This window comes from Phoxinus phoxinus (assembly GCF_949152265.1).
Source record: "Phoxinus phoxinus genome assembly, chromosome: 6".
Lineage (NCBI taxonomy): Eukaryota > Metazoa > Chordata > Actinopteri > Cypriniformes > Leuciscidae > Phoxinus > Phoxinus phoxinus.
Genome location: NC_136881.1, coordinates 39,260,302 through 39,279,618, shown reverse-complemented (window position 1 = coordinate 39,279,618; position 19,317 = coordinate 39,260,302). Strand labels below are relative to the sequence as shown.

Genomic DNA, 19,317 nt, shown 5'->3' with positions numbered 1-19,317 from the left:
CACTTTCCTTTCTCTCGAGGCGTCGACAGCACAGCTGACACAGGTAAACACACAACACAGCGGACACAGGTAAACACACGGGCTAGAAGAGTTTCTGCTAGAAGACATTCTGGTCCCGCTTCGGATGCCACGATGCCATCAAGCGTTATCTCTGGTCGTAACCAGTCCTTCACTGACCAATCAGCGTTCATTAGCAGAATGCTAGCGTGTTATGGGCAACAACAACTCAACCTGTAAGAAATCGAAAGGACATAAGTACTCGTTCATTCAACTTTCGACCTATAACCCATGTTGAACTTACAAAACCTACAATCAAATCTGAGATTGCTCAACAGCAATCGGGTGAAAGAGACAAATTTAGCCGTTTAGCTCCATAGACTCCCCAGTGGAACTCTGGTGGAAATACAACCAATAGGGAGTGGGCAGGCTCTCCGTAGACGGGCTCTGGACGTACTTTCGTCCAGATTCGCCTCAAAGTCCTGCATCGGAACCGCGCGGAGTTGTAAAAAAAATGCTGTGCACACCATAGAAAAAAATTAAATAAAGGCTAGATGTCTCGTCCACGCTGCTGGCCCATGGAGGTCGACGTCCGCACCTGGCGGCTATCTTGTCACAGTCAGCTCACTCACTCGTAATATTGTGTTTTAATGGTGCATGTACTTTTTAAATAACCATAACTTGCTCAATTTTCTACCGATTTTCAAACGGGTTGGTTTGTTATAAACGTAAGAGATGTATGACACTGCATACTTATGAATAATTATAATATTATATATTTCAACATGTTTAAGCACCTAGAAATATAGCCACGTTAATAACGTTTGTAAGAAACCAAACAGTTTGTAAATCCGTCAAGATTTCAGCGAGATAAGAGTATTTGTGTTCGTGCAGATCACTCACCTTACAGAAAGCTTGCCTGTGACAAGATGGCCACCGGGCGATGACGTTAGAGACTCCGCCGTAAGACCTCTAGCCTTTATATGTATATCTATGGCATACACCGTAATGACGTCATTTTTGCAGAGCACCTTCGCATTCATGAGGAATCGGTGAGGATAAACCAAACTTCAGGCTATGCAGAGTTGTGGACAGACAGTCACTGAGCACCACAAACAAACACAGCTTAATTGGCCAAAATGCTCCGTTCGACTTTTCTGGGACCCTTCCCTGTGGATGACCTCTGACCTACTTTCTGTATGATCTGAATTTCTGTGTTTTGAATTTTAGAATATTGATTTTGATGTTCCGAATTTCTTCTTCATCTTGAAAACTTGATGCTGTATTTTTAAAAACTGGATATTTGCAGTCTAAGAATTCAGAACAAAAAAAATCCACTGATTGAAAATGCAAGTCTATAAAATTCTGCCATAAAAAACATTTAAAATGGTTAAATTTCAAATGTTCAATATTCAAGTTTAAAAAAATCTAATTCAGAACTATGTAAAACGTTACATAACTCTTGGCAATACAATTCATTCACACAATTCAAATAGTTGTCATATTACAACCTGTACCTTTCAAGGTTCCTCCTGAACCAAAACAAGCTTATGCTGCGTTCACTCACGTCATAACCATAATTTTGAGATGAGCAAAATCTGCGCAGAACCGATCACCGGTGATCAGCACGAGATGCATGCCGGTTAGAAATCTGTCCGAGTGCGGTCCGCCTTGCTCTGATGTCATGCTGGCGTATGTCAAAACACTGTCGCCAGAGCCATAGAGAGAAAGAGTTGTGACACTCCCATAGACCTCCGTTGTAAAAAATGGCGGCGCTTTTAACCGCCTACTTCCGGGATTTGAAGATCGGATTAGTTCCAAACACTGTCATTTGGGCGTTGAACCCCATTCACTTACATTGCTGCGCGTCGAGTTGTTCCAGAGGCAAGTTGCTGAAATATCGACCTCTTTTGAATTGTCAACTGTCTATATTGTTTCAGAGGCCCTTTGCGATGCTTATACTGGTCTTCATTTGTATATGCACAGCGTAATTATTTATATTTTATCTTGGTCGTTTCAACCAATTTTCTTGCATTGCCTGCTTGCTAGTTAGCTAGCGTGACTTCGCCAGCTGTAAAGGTAGCATCTAATTAGTTCGGTAATGAATCGCTACCACCTTCATAGCAACTTTTATTTCATTTAATTTTTGGTATATACTAACTTTTCATTTGTTGTCTTGAGTGAAGCGGCTTGTGAGAACAATGCTGGACCTTGTTATGGCCATCACCAGTCCTGTCTGTTTCATGGATCACCTTCCCCTGGTTTTTGTTTTTCTTGTTCACACACAGTCACACAAGCACACATTTTTGTTGTCTGTCATTGTTTAATAAAAAATATTTGATTTGAAAACCTTCATTTGTATCAGCCATGCTTAATTGATGTCTCAATAGCTGTAACAGAAGTTACAAGTGTTTTGTTAGTTAAAAAATATATACATTGGAGAAAATACTCTTTTTCTTTTGATGACACTATTTTTACATCAAATTTTGTAAACATCAGAGGGTTTTCTATTTTAATAGGTTCAATCTCTTCAGGCACTTCAGGGAAACATGCTATTTCTGATTACTATTTATTCAGTGGTAAATTGATTTGCCAGGGGAAAAGTGTGGTTCTTAACCCAAAAGTATAATTTTAGAAATGAGGTGAAAAAAGTTTTCTAACAAGAAACCCAAATTTATGACCTTGTTGACTGAAGTAAAGTTCTACATTGACAATACAATAAAAAGCTATAAGGTTTTTAAATGTTTGTGAAATTTTACACAATTTATTTTATATTTTTATACCTCAATGTATTTTTTATTTTTATATTTCTACCTCGCCCTGGCACGTTTTATTTATTATTTATATTGTAGTTATTTTCTCTTTTTCGCACTTCATGTGGACTTTCGGTCTCGTGGACTTAAATTGCGCGTGCTCGCTGAGTCTACGAGTCCGTAGACCGTCCCATTCATCATTTTAACGCTCTGAAGTGTGCTCAGCAGCGCCCCCTTTGTACCCTTGAAGCGGTCTTCCGCGAAGCCCGCATAGATGCAGGCTTCACGCACTTTAACTACCCAGAAACCCTTGCGAATTTGCGAAAGGCCAATCAGACAACGAATGGGAGGAGCTTTCGCTCACGTTAACATGAGAAGAAATATTTAAGTGTAAATATCATTATGGTTTTTATGACCTATGTGTACATTTTACCAGTTATTACCTACAGTTTATACAAACATACCAGTGGTTGATGTCTCAAACATAAATATATATTTATATTTAATATAAACATAAATAGTGCACTGAATAATAGGCTACGATCGCATTAAGATTCATTAAATAAATATAACCGAATGTCAGGGCTTTACTGAATCATATGTAAATGTAGAAATATAATATTTAAACAACAACCGGACCGTCTTCCTATTTCCGGCGTGGCGATCGAGTCTGTCCCAAAAATACCTCTCAATGCGCCCTCGTGCACTCGCGCCAAGGGCCCTATAGGTCTGCACTACATGACGTCACCAAAGTGTGGACTCTGAGGAAGTCCACAAGTCCGGAGTGTGCCATTTGGGACAGGGCCTAACTGGTTTATGGATTATATAAGAAGAAGAAAAAAGTATAATAATCTAGAAACCTATCTAGCTGGCGCTGCGATGATCCACTAGTGCCCCTGGCGGTCAGGAGGAATGAAACAAAAGATTTTCAAGCATGTTTTGTGCCAAACCTTTTACATGGCAAGTTTTGAGGTTAAATGTCAGAGCAAATAATAGCCTTTTCTGGCAAATATCATTAAACTGCACCACATTATTTAATGGGATTTCCTAGCCTAGCCTACTTTGTGCCAACGGAACTGTAAAACTGTCAATACCATTAAATAATTTATTATGCTGGTAAATATGTAGGAGAAAAGCAACTTTTTGAACCATATAAACACCTGTAAATATGATGTCAGAAGACAAATATCCGAATACAAAAATCGCACTTGTGTTTAAAAAAGAAAAAGAAAAAAAGATCGTTCGTCACAGCACAACGTTAAACACAGTCTGACTATATCTTTTCTAACTCGATGTTGGCGTTCTGAATGCAAATTCGAACAAAATGTCTACTTTATCATACATTAAACCTTATAAAAAAGTATGTAGGCTACACTTTAAATTATAGTTCGCAAAACACAGTGGTCCAGTGGCTGGGACATGGCGGCAGGTATAGGCCTACACAAAATTAAAATGTAATTATATCACTGTCTCTGTAAGACTTACCTGTGTGGAAATAAATCTGTGGACGGGTCTTCATAATGCTGGCCTCCATGGTGTTCCATCAATCTAAAATCTAAATGAAGGAAACTCAACACTTTGATATTAATGTCAAGTTTGTCTTCATAAAATGGCGGCAGGCCGATGGATTTTACTTTCTCTTTGATAACCACCTCAGGTGAACAGAAAAGGGGCGGGCGCGATCCTTCCCCACGAGGACATGATGCCAAACAGACCTGACGAAGAGATTACACACTGTTCTCGCGGATATATTAGTGCGTCGAACTATTTTACAAGAGGAAGATGGAAGTCCGTAAAACAACAGAGGAACACGGAAACAACAATAATGGGTGTATGAGGCTTTCAGAAGGTTTGTGGGGTAGACTGGGTAGGCTACATTTGGAACACCTTAAATAACACTTTCGTGCGCAACAAGTCTGATCTGTGATATTTGCTTCGCACATTCGTATTAGAGCCATCTTCGATCGTGGGAAATTTGAAGTACAAGCTCTTCTCCAGCTAGCCTGACTATTCTCCAGCACGAAGATATCGGCGAAAGTTTTTTTTTCTATGGTAAGTTTTTCACTTCATCACGTCTTCAAAAACTGACATAGGCTGTTTGTTGCATGACTGTGTGTCATGCAAGGTCATCTAAAAAAATCTAGAGAAATGCTCGAGGTGGTCAGTTGAGACACAATGTATCAAATGCACCCGCAACTATTGCGGCACATGCAGTTTAGTTGCACCATTCATTATTTACTTTTCAACTGAACTACTATTAAAATGATGAACTTAAATTAAATATTGTATCGCTGTTTGCCATTACTGTACAATGTTTTACAAATGAACTACTTTTAACTAAACAAATAATCAAATAAAATGAATGGAAATAAAAACAGTTGAATTCTCATTTTTAAAGGTATTTTACATTTGCAATGAATTGGTTAGTCAGCTTTACACCTTTACGGGTGTCTCAACTGTTCATGGGTACTGTACTAAAAAAGCTTCTTGTGTTTATGAGCTAATTGTGGCAAATATGACCAACTTATGGATTGTAATAATTATTAATATTTTAGTAGACAAGTAAAGGAAATGTCATATGAAAAAATCACTTCTTTTTAGTCCCTAGTTTTGGTGTGGTAACGGAAAAAGCAAAAAGTGTACCAACTGTACTATGAGGTTTGAAGGAGTTTCAAGAAAAGTAAGCAGGAGTGCTTTCCACCTATGAATATTTAAAATTAAAGATCAATAAATAATAATAGTTCTCTTACGTAGAGTTCTCTCCTACTGCGTCGAAGAGACGCTACGGGAAAGATATTTCTTTTTCGAGATTGAAGCCTAAAATTAATCCTTAATTTTGTAAATATGTTAAACGCTTTTCTGTAGCATTCAACCTTAGGCGGAGCGAATCACGCGCACATTGGCTGCTCCGCCAGAAAAGCACAGCCTATGCGAGGCCAGTGACGCTGACCAATGAGGACGCTTCGCTCCCTCTGCGTCACCTTCCGCCGAAACGGGCGTGGTCTAGGCCTATAAATATGAGCATAGCTGTCTTCCACTCTGATTTTCTATTCTTCACGAAGCTACACGCATCGTAGGACCGGATTCGAGCCACCACAGCCGTCTGAAACAAGCACCTCAGCAGGACGCGCCTCTTACCTGAAGCCGCTGGTCATCGCCGCCTTCAGCCGCCGTTCCCTGCTGCGCTTCTCCGGCGTGGAATATCCTTTACATTATGTGTGTGTGTTTTGTGTGTGTGTTCGCCGTCGCGTCACACAGTTTTTCCACCACTAAAAGAGCCGAGCGTCTTTTTCAAGATGCCTCGCACCTCCTGTGGCTCGTGTAGAGCCCCGCTCAGCGACGGGGACCACGTGCTTGTGTTTCCTGCCTGTGAGGATCACGCAGCTTCAGCTCTCGTCGATGGCGGCTGCCATCACTGTAATTTGATGCCTACGGTGACTCTGCGGACTCGCCTGGCGTTCATTTACTGAAGCTGCATCTTTCCGCCCGCTGTAGTGCCGCGCCGTGAAAAGCGCCGTGCTCAGCGGAGCCCGGAACCTCCCTCCACCACGAGGTGCTCGCCGCTGCTGCCGCCAGCTTCTCCGCCCGCTTCGCTGGACTCTCTGACCGACGGACAAGGGCCGCTGTGTGCCGCCGCGTCCGTCATGGACGAGGAAGGTGAAGCCGCGTCTGTGGAGGACGACTGCTGTTCTCTCCTCGCTTCGGGTAGCGAGGGATGGGCGAGCTCCGAGGATCTCCCCTCCCCCGCCGCTCGTGAGCGTCGACGGAGAAAGACCAGCATCGATGCGCTTACCGGCTGGATGGCTGTTTTTCTGCAGAGGAACGTACGTTACCGTCCTCACGACCCGTGCCTTTTTCTTCCTGAATTCACGAAGAAATCGCGGAGTCCCGGAAAGCCCCGTTTTCAGCCAGGATGCGCACTTCTGCTTCGAGGAAAGCTACAGTGTTAAAATCCCGCCGCGGCCGGATTTCACTAAAATGTCTCGCTCGCACAGTCCCAACATACGCGACCGTGCCAGTGTATTTTGCAGTCACCAAATCGGCATCAATGCCCGTTTGCCTGCACACAAACGCCGTTTTCACGACGCCCCAGGTAAATCTGAAAATGTATTTTCTGGTGTCCCAGCCACGGCCGATGGTGTGATGTGTGTATCCGTAATGCCCACGACCCAGTGCCCATTCGTACACACAAGCACAGCCCTACACAATACAGGGCTTGCACACATAAAATCGACTCATGTCGATTGTGCATCACATGTAAGTTAGTGAACGTGCCCGCTTTTCAGTGCCCACAATCACTACACACTGCATGTCCCGTGGTTTTCTGTAAAAACGAAACGAATGCACGGTCAGTCGGTTCTGACAGACAGTACTCTCTGTGCTACACGGTGTCCCGGTCACGGCCGATGATGTAATGTGTGTAACTGTATGCCCACAACCCAGTGCCCATTCGTACACACAAGCACAGCCCCACACAATACAGGGCTTGCACACATAAAATCGACTCATGTCGGTTGTGCATCATATGTAGTGAGCGTGCCCGCTTTCAAGTGCCCACAATCACTACAAGCTACATGTCACACGGTTTCTATGAAACGAAACCGATGCACGGTCAGTCAGTTCTAATAGACAGTACTCCCCAGTGCTATAAATGTACCCGCGTTCACGCACCCACATTTATTCTCAAACATGCCGAGCCGTACGGGGCTCGCACCGCAGGCTCTCTCTCTCTCAGCTGAGAGAGCTGAGCGCGCGCGGGCTGCCCGCTCGATTAAGCGCGCCCCCGCATCATACGCTGCAATGGTGCCCATGTTACAGCACACGACTGCTCTCGTGTCGCCGCCATTTCGTTTTTCAACCCGTGCAAGCACAGCCCCGTACAACACAGGGTCTGCACACATAAAATCGACTCATGTCGATTGTGCTTTACATGTAGTGAGCGTGCCCACTGTCCAGTGCCCACAACCACTACACACTGCACGTTCCGCTGTTTCTGTAAAAACGAAACCAACGAACGGTCAGTCAGTTCACAAACACAGTATTCCCGGTGTTATAAATGTGCCCGCTACCACGCGCCCACATTTATTCACAAATATAACGAGTCCTACGGGGCTCGCCCCGCCCCTGCACACTGTGTTAAGCATGCCCCCGCCTCAGACGCCACGGCGTCCATGTTACAGCACACGGTTGCTCTCGTGTCGCCGCCATTTTGCGACCAGGGCCCAGATTACATTCAACCCCTAGTCACGCGTGCAGATGCATGGGAAAGACTTCCTGGGGTCTCAGAATGGGTGCTAGAGACTATAAAAAGAGGCTATTCGCTACAGTTTTATCGACGCCCTCCCCGTCACACGGAGAGAGTCGAAACCACGGTAAAAACAGAAGTAGCACATCTACTTCGAGCCGAAATAGCGAAGCTATTGAGCAAAGGGGCCATAGAGCCTTTATCTCAAGCTCAGAGCGAAGGGGGTTTGTACAGCAGATATTTCCTGGTACCGAAGAAAGACGGGGTCTCAAACCCATTTTAGATCTGAGGCATCTGAACAAAGCGCTAACAAAGCGAAAGTTCAGAATGCTCACGACCAGAAAAATCCTCGCGCAGATTCGCCGAGAAGACTGGTTTATGGCAATAGATCTGAAAGACGCGTATTTTCACATACAAATTGTGTCACGTCACAGGCGATTTTTAAGATTCGCCTTCGAGGGCCGGGCATATCAGTACACAGTCCTGCCATTCGGCCTGTCTCTAGCACCTCGTACATTTACAGTGTGCATGGACGCGGCGCTGGCACCCCTGAGACTCCGAGGCATTCGAATTCTGAATTATTTGGACGATTGGCTGATTCTAGCTCAATCGCCTTCAGAACTCATTCGCCACAAGACCCTAATACTCGATCACCTCGAGCACTTAGGTCTGAGAGTCAATTGGGAGAAAAAAAAAAAAAAGTTCACTGTTTCCCAGTCAAAGGATCTCCTTTTGGGACTGGAACTGAACTCGCTGTCTATGACAGCACGGCTGTCATCACAGCGTAGGCGAAACACCCTGCAGATGGCGAAATCCTTCCGCAGCGGTCATATAGTGCCGCTCAGGAGATTTAAAAAAATGCTAGGCCTCATGGCCTCAGCCTCGGCAGCTCTACAGTTGGGCCTGCTGCGCATGCGCCCACTGCAGTTCTGGCTGAAAGCGCGCGTACCGCGCCGAGCATGGGTTCACGGTCGTTATCGCTTCAAGGTCAATCAGGAATGCATTTCAGCCCTGACACCATGGAGAGCGTCAGACTGGTACCGGTCAGGTGTAAGCCTGGGGACTTCCTAGAGCCTGAAGGTGGTGTCCACGGACGCATCCACCTCAGGCTGGGGAGCACTGCTCGAAGGCAGACCGTTCTTTGGCCAGTGGGCGGAACGAGTCGAACTACCGCACATAAACTGCCTAGAAATGATGGCAGTGGACTTAGCGCTGAGGCGTTTTCGTCCTCGGATAAAGGGACACCACGTCCTGGTCCGTTCGGACAACACGTCGGTAGTAGCCTATATAAACCACCAGGGTGGCGTGAGATCCCGGAACCTCTTCAGGTTGACGGAACGCATACTGGTATGGGCCCAGCACAACCTTCGCTCGCTGAGAGCAATGCATGTGCCTGGTCATCTGAACGTAGGACCAGACAGACTCTCACGGAACAACGTTCCGACGGGAGAGTGGTCCCTACACACACAGACAGTGCGTCTGTTGTGGAAAACGTTTGGCAGAGCGGAAATAGACCTGTTTGCAAACCAGGAAAACGCTCACTGCCCGGAATTCTTTTCGAAGAGCACGAACGCGCTGGCCAGTGTCTGGCCCCCCCGTCCGCTCTATGCTTTTCCACCTGTCTCACTCCTGCCTCAAGTGCTGGAGCGAATCAGGAAAAGCGGATGCTCAGTGCTTCTTGTCGCACCATACTGGACGAATCAACCTTGGTTCCCAGTTTTGATGCGGCTGAAGAGTACTGCCCCGTGGCCGATCCCAGTCAGGAGGGACCTCCTCTCGCAGGCCATGGGCTCGATTTTGCATCCTCACCCGGATCTATTGTCTCTACATGTGTGGGCCATAAACGGGTACCCACTAACCTCCCTAGAGGAGTGTTAGACACGATCGAGCAGGCTAGGGCCCCGTCTACTAGACGGCTCTACGCTTCCAAATGGTCGGTGTTCTCTGGTTGGTGTTCAGACCAAGGTCTGTCACCACTTCAGTGCGGGGAGACGGAGATTCTCTCCTTCCTGCAAGAGCTATTGGATAAGGGAAGAACCCCATCCACGCTCAAAGTCTATGTGGCAGCCATATCAGCGTTCGTTAATCCAACGCTTGGCCATTCACTGTTTCCTTAGGGGAGCCAGGAGGTTAAATCCTCCAAGGCCTCCTTCAGTCCCCGTTTGGGACCTGTTGAACGCTATGAAAGGGGCCCCTTTCGAGCCTATTCACTCAGTTGACATGAAACACCTGTCTTTCAAGACCGTGTTTCTTTTGGCTCTCGCTTCAGTGAAGCTTGTGGGGGATTTGCAAGCGCTCTCAGTTAGAGCCTCTTGTATGGAGTTCGGGCCCAACGACTCTGTAGTCGTGTTGAAACCGAAGCATGGGTACGTACCTAAGTCCCTCAACACACCGTTCAGGGCTCAGGTCATCTCCCTGTCGGCTCTGCCGGCCTCCGAGGACGGAAATAGCTCCCTTTGCCCGGTTAGGGCATTAAGAGCCTATGTGTCCCGTTCCGCTGTTTTTAGACAGTCGGAGCAGCTCTTTGTTTCGTTTAGTGGGCGCTCTAAAGGGCGAGCTGCGACGAAACAGAGTTTATCTCGATGGGTAGTGGACGCCATTGCGCTAGCCTACGCATCTAGAGGTTTGCAATGCCCTCTGGGCATCAGAGCACATTCTACGAGAGGCATGGCCTCTTCGTGGGCTTGGTATAGCGGAATCTCATTACAAGATATCTGTATGGCGGCAGGCTGGGCCTCCCCGTCTACATTTATAAGGTTCTATAACCTAGAGGTTCCTGCGTTGCAGGCTAAACTGCTCTCGGTCTAGAAGACTATGTATAGTGTTCCTGCCCCGCGCTGCGGCCCAGGTCACTTTAATGTTTTAAGCATCACTCACTGACAATGTGTCCCATGAGCATGCTATTACCCCTCATATATATCTAATATTTCATATATATGTTATTATGCCTTAGAGGCACTACTATAAAGGGATGATGCTAATTTTTAGCTGCTCTCCCTATACATTCTTGGTGTAGGCGCTTGTATGCCAGGGCGCGCGCGCCCTCGGTTGTCTGTGTCGGTCCAAGAGCACGCACGGCGTGTTACAAGGGTTCCCGTAGCGTCTTTCGACGCAGTACGAGAGAACTCTACGTAAGAGAACGTACTCGGTTACTAACGTAACCTCGGTTCTCTCTAGGAGAGGGAACGGGTACTGCGTCTCAGGCCGTGCGTGCCCACGCTGCGTCGCTTCAGTGACGAAAATTAGAGTGGGAGACAGCTATGCTTGTATTTATAGGCCTAGACCACGCCCGTTTCGGCGGGAGGTGACGCAGAAGGGCGCGAAGCGCCCTCATTGGTCAGCGTCACTGGCCTCGCATAGGCTGTGCTTTTCTGGCGGAGCAGCCAATGGGTGAGCGATTTTGCTCCGCATAAGGTTGTATGCTACAGAAAAGCGTTTTACAATATTTTACAAAATTAAGGATTAATTTTTAGGCTTCAATATCTTCCCCGTAGCGTCTTTCGACGCAGTACTCGTTCCCTCTCTTAGAGAGAACGTCTCGGTTACGGATGTAACCCTCGTTCCCTGAGTAGGGAACGGAGACGTTACGTCGAATGACGACGAATGGGGTTCGCTTAGAAGCCTATCCTCTTCGAACAGTAATAAAACGAGCCAATGGCAAGCAAATGCCATGGGTCTGCTGAATTTGCATAGCGTAACTCCGCCCCACAGTGTGGGTATATAAGGAAGTGAGCCGGCAACATGCAGATATGTTTCTTCGCTGAAGGAGCCAAGCTGAACTCAGGCTGTTCCAGCGGTACAGCGGAAGTGGCAGGAAGACGTAACGTCTCCGTTCCCTACTCAGGGAACGAGGGTTACATCCGTAACCGAGACGTTCCATTTCGTTGTCACTTCGAGTTACGTCGAATGACGACGAATGGGGTTCCCAGTCCAATCACGCCACCTCGGCTGTCTTCCAGTGCCCTGCGTAAGTCTGAGCTCCCTGTCGTGAGACTAGCACGGACGAAGGACTCCTACTTAGCACAGGAATACCAAGGTACACTGGGAAGCATATCACAGTGGAAATATGCAATCAGTGCCCGCCCGAAGGGGGGGGACTTAAGAAAACACATATGACCCGGAGGGGGGTGCATACGGAGAACACTGGGGTGTCCAGCCCGTAGGGTGGAGTATTTCAACCCCAGGGGTGGCAGACTGGCTTGCCAAGGGAAAGACACATGCTCAAGGAGGCTTACAGTGGAATACACACGTGGGGGTCGCCCAGCGGGGGAACCATGCACATGGTGGCACCTAGCCAACGCGAAAGCTGCCGGAGGCATAACTCTGGCGTTGACGTCAACAGCGCTGGAGGAACTCAGGGCTTATCAGGCTCACCTGAGGAGAATATCGCACGTATCCAGTCCGTGGAGTGGAATGGCGAGCAAGCGAAGACACCTGAGCGGGTCCTAGCACCGGCTGGTTGAAGCGAGTACTCGGGAGGACACTGGCTCCACTCTGAGATTATAGAATCTGGCGAATGTGTTGGGTGTCGCCCAGCCTGCAGCTCTGCAGATGTCTGTTAGCGAGGCGCCATGCGCTAGAGCCCAAGAGGAGGCCACACTCCAGGTGGAGTGGGCCGTCACACCAAGGGGGCACGGTCGACCTTGCTGCTGGTAAGCCAAAGCAATGGCGTCCACTATCCAGTGAGACAACCTTTGCTTGGAGAGAGCCTTTCCCTTCAGCTTCCCACCATAACAGACAAAGAGCTGGTCTGAGGTCCTGAAACATTGCGTTCTGTCTACGTAAGCACGGAGGGCGCGTACTGGACAGAGCAATGCCAAGGCTGGGTCTGCCTCCTCCAGGGGCAGCGCTTGCAGGTTCACCACCTGGTCCCGGAAGGGAGTGGTGGGAACCTTGGGCACATATCCAGGCCGGGGTCTCAGGATCACGTGAGAAAAGGCCGGCCCGAATTCCAGGCACGCTTCGTCTACAGAAAATGCGTGCAGGTCCCCTACCCTCTTGATGGAGGCCAGAGCAACCAGGAGCGCTGTCTTAATTGACAGGAACTTAAGCTCCACTGATTGCAGAGGCTCAAAGGGAGCACTCTGCAGGGCAGTTAGTACCACTGAGAGGTCCCAAGAGGGAACGAGAGGAGGGCGAGAAGGCTGTAGTCTCCTCGCTCCTCTCAGGAACCTGATGACCAGGTCGTGCTTTCCCACGGACTTACCATCAACTGCGTCGTGATGTGCGGCGATAGCGGCAACATATACTTTCAGGGTGGAGGGAGACAGCCTTCGCTCCAACCCATCCTGCAGGAAGGAAAGCACGACACTGATCGGGCATTATCTGGGGTCTTCTGAGTGAGAAGAGCACCAAGAGACGAAGAGGTTCCACTTCAACGCGTAGGCATGTCTAGTGGACGACGCTCTAGCGAAAGTGATGGTAGCCACCACCGCTGGTGGTAGGGTACTCAAACCTGCCTCGTCCCGTCCAGGAGCCACACGTGGAGGTTCCAGAGATCGGGACGAGGGTGCCAAAGGGTGCCCCGTCCCTGAGAAAGGAGGTCCTTCCTCAGAGGAATTGGCCAGGGAGGTGCTGTCGCGAGGAGTACAAGTTCGGAGAACCAGGTTCGGGTGGGCCAGTGCGGCGCAACCAATATGACCTGCTCCTCGTCCTCCCTGATCTTGCACAGGGTCTGTGCAAGAAGGCTCACTGGGGGAAACGCATACTTGCGGAGGCCCCGGGGCCAGCTGTGCGCCAGAGCGTCCGTGCCGAGCGTGCCCTCGGTCAGGGAGAAAAACTGGGCGCAGTGGGACGAGTCGTGGGAGGCAAACAGGTCTACCTGTGCGTCCCCGAACTGATCCCAAATCAGCTGGACCGCCTGGGGATGGAGTCTCCATTCTCCAGGAAGAGGCTGAAGCCGTGAGAGCTCGTCGGCTGCACAGTTCAGGTCTCCCGGAATATAAATGGCTCGAAGCGACCTCAGATGCTTCTGACTCCATAAGAGGAGGTGGCGGGCGAGTTGCGACATACGGCGGGAGCGTAGACCACCTTGTCGGTTGATGTACGCTACTGTCGCGGTATTGTCTGATCGGACTAGTACATGCTGGTTCTTGAGCAGCGCCCGGAAGCGGTGCAGAGCGAGACGTACTGCCAGCAACTCGAGGCAATTGACATGCCATAGGCGGTGGGGTCCTGTCCAGGAGCCCGCGGCAGCATGTCCATTGCACATGGCACCCCAGCCCGTGGAGGAGGCATCCGTTGACACAACAACATGCCTGGAAACTCGTTCTAAGGGCACTCCGGCCCGTAGAAAGCTGAGGTTCGTCCACGGGGAGAAGGTCTGACGGCAGGTCGGAGTAACTGGTACTCGGAGCTTGCCCTGGTGCCATGCCCACCTCGGGACTCGATCGTGAAGCCAGTGCTGAAGCGGTCTCATATGAAGCAATCCGAGCGGCGTTACCGCGGCTGCAGATGCCATATGCCCCAGGAGCCTCTGAAAAAGTTTCAGTGGAACCGCACTCTTGCTCTGGATTTGTCTCAGGCAAGTCAGCAGTGACTGCGCGCGCTCGCTCGTAAGCTGCGCACACATGGTGACCGAGTCGATTTCCATACCGAGAAAAAAGATCCTCTGCACGGGGCAAAGTTTGCTCTTCTCCCAGTTGACCCGAAGGCCCAGACGGGCTAGGTGCCGGAGCACTAGGTCCCTGTGTTCGCAAACCTGGTCCCGAGAGTGAGCTAGGATTAGCCAGTCGTCGAGATAATTCAGGATGCGAACCCCGTGTTGCCGTAGCGGCACAAGGGCTGCCTCGACGACCTTCGTGAAGACGCGAGGAGACAGGGACAGCCCGAATGGGAGGACCGCGTACTGGTATGCCTGCCCCTCGAAAGCAAACCGTAGAAACGGTCTGTGTCGAGGAAGAATGGAGACATGAAAGTAGGCGTCCTTCAGGTCGATCGCTGCAAACCAATCCTGTGGCTGCACACATTCGAAAATGCGCTTGGCCGTGAGCATCTTGAACGGAAGCCTGTGAAGGGAACGGTTCAAGACGCGCAGATCCAGGATTGGTCGTAACCCACCGGTTTTCTTGGGGACAATGAAGTAGGGGCTGTAGAAGCCGGACCTCATTGCGGCTGGAGGGACAGTCTCGATCGCACCCTTCGCCAGCAGGGTGGCGACCTCCGCTCTCATGACAGGGGCATTGCCACCGACCATAGTGAAGCGGACTCCCCTGAAGCGGGGAGGAGACCGCGCGAACTGAATCGCATAGCCGAGCCTGATGGTCCGCGCGAGCCAGCGGGACAGGTTGGGAAGCTCTAACCAGGCTCCCAAGGACTGTGCCAGCGGGGTCATGCGGACGACAGACGTCCCCGCGGGGGTGCAGCGAAGCAGAATGACCGGCCCGGACGTGGGTGGCATAGCGGCCCGGTGTGGGGGCACGGTCATTAGCCGCGTCCTGCCAGAGAAGGCCAGGGAAGGACCAGCGTTCCACGGGGGCGTGCTCTGGCAGGGGTCTGGCGACAGAAGGGGATGAGAGCGGCGGGGCCCGTGGGCGGCGCGCACTGTCATTCCCTTCTGGGGGCTCAGAGATGGGGATATCAGTTCTTTCTTTAACCACATTAGGGTGCTGCCCACCCGTGGGTGAGCAGCGGGGAGTGGAGAACAAAAGATTCTCCCCCGGCCCTCCACCGGGGGAAGGAGTGGTCCTGCTACCATCTCCTGTGAAAAACTGATTGCCATCTCTGAGCAGCCCGTCTCAGGAGCGCCGCCTGGCGTTTAGCGGGGCGCGGGGCTGGAGAGGGCTGTGGCGCCTGCCTGCGGCGTCCTCCACGACGCGGCCCGGGTGGAGGCTGCTGCTGGGGCCGTGCGGGAGGGGCGGGAGCCGCGGGAGGGCGCCCTCGGTGGCGAGCAGGCTGAGGCGTCTGAACCGACGGCTGGGTGGAGGCAGCAGCGGGCCGTCGGGGCAGAATGTGTTTGATAGCCTCAGTCTGCTTCTGGGCGGTTGAAAACTGTTGGGCGAAGTCTTCAACCGCTCCGCCGAAGAGGCCAGCCTGGGATATGGGGGCGTCAAGCAGACGAGTCCGCTCAGCGTCCCTCATATCGGCCAGGTTGAGCCAGAGGTGTCTCTCCTGGACCACACTAGTGGACATCACCTGACCCAGGGAGCGTGCGGTCACTTTCGTCGCCCGGAGAGCGAGGTCAGTGGCGGCACGCAGCTCATTGAAGAGCCCTGGGTCAGTCCTCCCCTCGTGCATGTCCCTGAGCATCTGGGCCTGGTAGACCTGCAGAGTGGCCATGGCATGCAGTGAGGCGGCTGCCTGCCCCGCAGCTCTATAGGTCTTCGCCACCAGGGTCGACGAAAACCTACAGGCCTTGGAGGGGTGCTTAGGATCACCACGGGAAGAAGCGCTCTGAGGACACAGTTGCATCGCAACAGAACGTTCAACCATAGGTACCCCAGTGTACCCGTAAACAGCCGCCTGATCGAGAGGAAGAAAGGCATTGGAGTCGGACGCCGACGTGAATCGGCGGCCGCCCCCAAAAACCAAGCGTCCAGACGCGAGCGCTCGGGGCAGGGTGGTGGATTGCACTCTAGCCCGATGCTCGCGGCTGCCCGGGAAAGCATGGCCGTCAGCTCGGGATCAGGATCGGGCAATGCTGACGCGCCCGAAGGCGGCAGCACAGCCGACCCCTCATCTCCCGAGGACTCCTGCCCACCTTGTGATGCTGTGATCGACATAGCATCGTCATTAGGAGCGCCAGACGGCGCGCCCGGTCCGCCGCCGACCGTTGGCCGGGACTGATCGAGCGCATCATCTGGTCGGCTCGCGGGTTGCGGCACTTGAGAGGGGGATGTGGCCCGAGGACGAATCGTCGGTTGTTGTTGCCACACCGTCACCCTCAGGTCACCCTGGCCACCAGCCGAAGTACCAGCTCTATTTGCACTAGAGCTGGTAGATCGGGGTGTGGATGAGGGGACTCTCACTCTTTCGAGATCACTGAGTCTCGACCGTAGTGTCGCGATGGTCATGTTTCCGCAATGAAAACATGAGTCATCCACAAGCGCTGCTTTAGCGTGCTCTAAGCCCAAACACGCAAAACAGCGATTGTGCCCATCTAAATCAGACAGCCAGTGACCACAACCAGAAGGGCACGGGCGATGCATCTTTAAAAAGACGTGCCACGCGCTTTGCTCTTTTAGAGAGAAGGAAGATCCCCGCAGATGCTGAAGCGACCAGGGAGAGAACACACACACACTGGCAGATCACTGCTCAGATCGCAGGGAATGTGCACTCGCTGGAACTCGCTGTCACACCAACACCTGGAGGGAAGCTCGTCTCGAAGAGGAATAAAGAGATGATACTCAGGATGGCTTGTGGAGTGAAGGATAAACTTGGCTCCGAAAGCGAAAACATATCTGCATGTTGCCGGCTCACTTCCTTATATACCCACACTGTGGGGCGGAGTTACGCTATGCAAATTCAGCAGGCTCGTTTTATTACTGTTCGAAGAGGATAGGCTTCTAAGCGAACCCCATTCGTCGTCATTCGACGTAACTCGAAGTGACAACGAAAGGGAACCGAGGTACCGAATACGTTTTCGAGTACGATAAGTAAATACTGAAGCGGTACTTTTTTTTAAATTACAAGTTGTGTTTTTCGTTTCATGTGTCACACAGTAATGATCAATCTACAGGTTATTTAGTGCTGTAACACATCCTGAAGTTTGCCTTGTCAGAGTTTTTCAGTATAAAAGTAAATTGGGTTTAAATGTAAGGATTCCTGTCGGGACGAAAGTAACACTTGTTACTTTTGTCCCGCTACAGTGAAAACAAGTGTTTCTTTTGTCCCTCTGCTAATGTGGTGACTTTCTGTGTTCAGCATTCATTAAAACATGTTTATGTCATATTATACCAACAGAATATGACAGATGTTTATGAGAGGGCGTTTAAAGCTTAAGTCACATTTAAATCAGCTGATTTCTGTGTCACTATTTATTTTCACTCAATCTGTTTCCATTTACCTAGTCACATTTAGGTTTTAACCATACCTTATAGCTTTTCCACCTCCACCTATGAAGTTGCAGGGTTTCCATCCAGATGTTTTTATGCACATTTTAAATGTATGCATAAAAACAGCTGGATGGAAATATGACTATTGTTATGTTGAGAATTGATATTATGGTAATTTAATTAAATTTTCATATTTTTCATGTTGAAAAACATTTTATAAAATGCATTGACATTGCCAATACAAAAATATTCTAAACAATTCAAGTTTGTACTGTTTTGTTACTTTTTAAACATTTGATGAAACAGTTAATTTACACTTTTGTTTTAAAAAAAAAAATTTGTGCAAAGATAAAGGCCAAAATATGTTTGCATGTTTGATGTTACATGTTAACAAGGTCATACTCAAGTATATTTAGGCTAATAAAAAAAAAAAAAACAGAGTAACACAAAAAATCTACCTTGTATATTGTTGTGTTACTTTTGACCCACCTGTGTGTTACTTTCGTCCCAACTGACGGGGTCGAAAGTAACATGAGCAGTCTTAAGTTCAAAGTGAAATTATACTGAAGTCATTCTACATTTTTACAAAATACCACCTGGTATTGATAGACCACACTTGTGAGTGACTGAGCACAGCAAAAATATATCTCTGTCTAAACCATCATCTTTTAAAATTATGTTTTTTTTGAAAAATGGTACTTTCGTAACGTGTTGCTCACATTATTTTGTGATATCTACTGAAGACAGAGACAATCTAATTTTTCCATTACAATGTACAGTTGGGAATAAAAAACGGAATAAAACTCGAGCATCCGACAAAAAGAGAGTTGCCGCAACGGTGATAGATTGAAGCGCGCGTCCGAATGAAGTCTGTGCGTGAGCCACAAGGAACAGTGTATCCATGCAACTGATAGCAGCGGCAACAAGCTCAGCATCAGCTTGATTAAAAAACAAACACACATTTTAGCGCTAGAACACCTCTTATTTGACAAACAAACAAAATGAATGCCCTGCTAGTTAATTGAAGCATATTCATACTAAAAGCAAAAAAAAAAAAAACATACTTTTCGATTTCAGGGGGCCTTTAACGGCCCGATTTTTATATTTTTGCGCACATTTGTGTCTGGTCTGATCTCGTCTCATCTATGAGGAAGATGGAAATGACAATAAAGACAACAGATGACGAATATATAAACAACAAAAATTGATCTGCGAGGCTTTCAGAAGGTTACTGCGTTTGACTTTGTGCTGCCCTCTGCAGGTCAGATAGTGCGCATGCGTTCTCACGAGTTCACAAATGTGTTTTGTTACCAGATATAATTACTTGCTC

At 49.1% G+C, this 19,317-nt stretch overlaps 2 protein-coding genes across 13 annotated transcripts in view; both read right to left on the bottom strand.

The window, feature by feature from the left end:
* The window catches only part of LOC307000582 (NACHT, LRR and PYD domains-containing protein 3-like), a 40,316-nt gene extending 35,865 nt beyond the window's left edge, over positions 1–4,451 (bottom strand). For 5 of the 6 annotated variants that reach the window (XM_079616230.1, XM_079616231.1, XM_079616233.1 and 2 more), the window contains exon 1: positions 4,236–4,395. In XM_079616230.1, the coding sequence (XP_079472356.1) occupies positions 4,236–4,294 (59 nt within the window). In that variant the 5' untranslated portion in view covers positions 4,295–4,395. Of the gene's footprint in view, positions 1–4,235 lie in introns of all 6 variants that reach the window. The other variant, XM_079616235.1, reaches the window with a different exon arrangement.
* zfyve27 (zinc finger, FYVE domain containing 27) overlaps positions 1–19,317 on the bottom strand; it is a 99,144-nt gene that overhangs the window by 48,962 nt on the left and 30,865 nt on the right. The gene's annotated exons all lie outside the window — the stretch shown is intronic.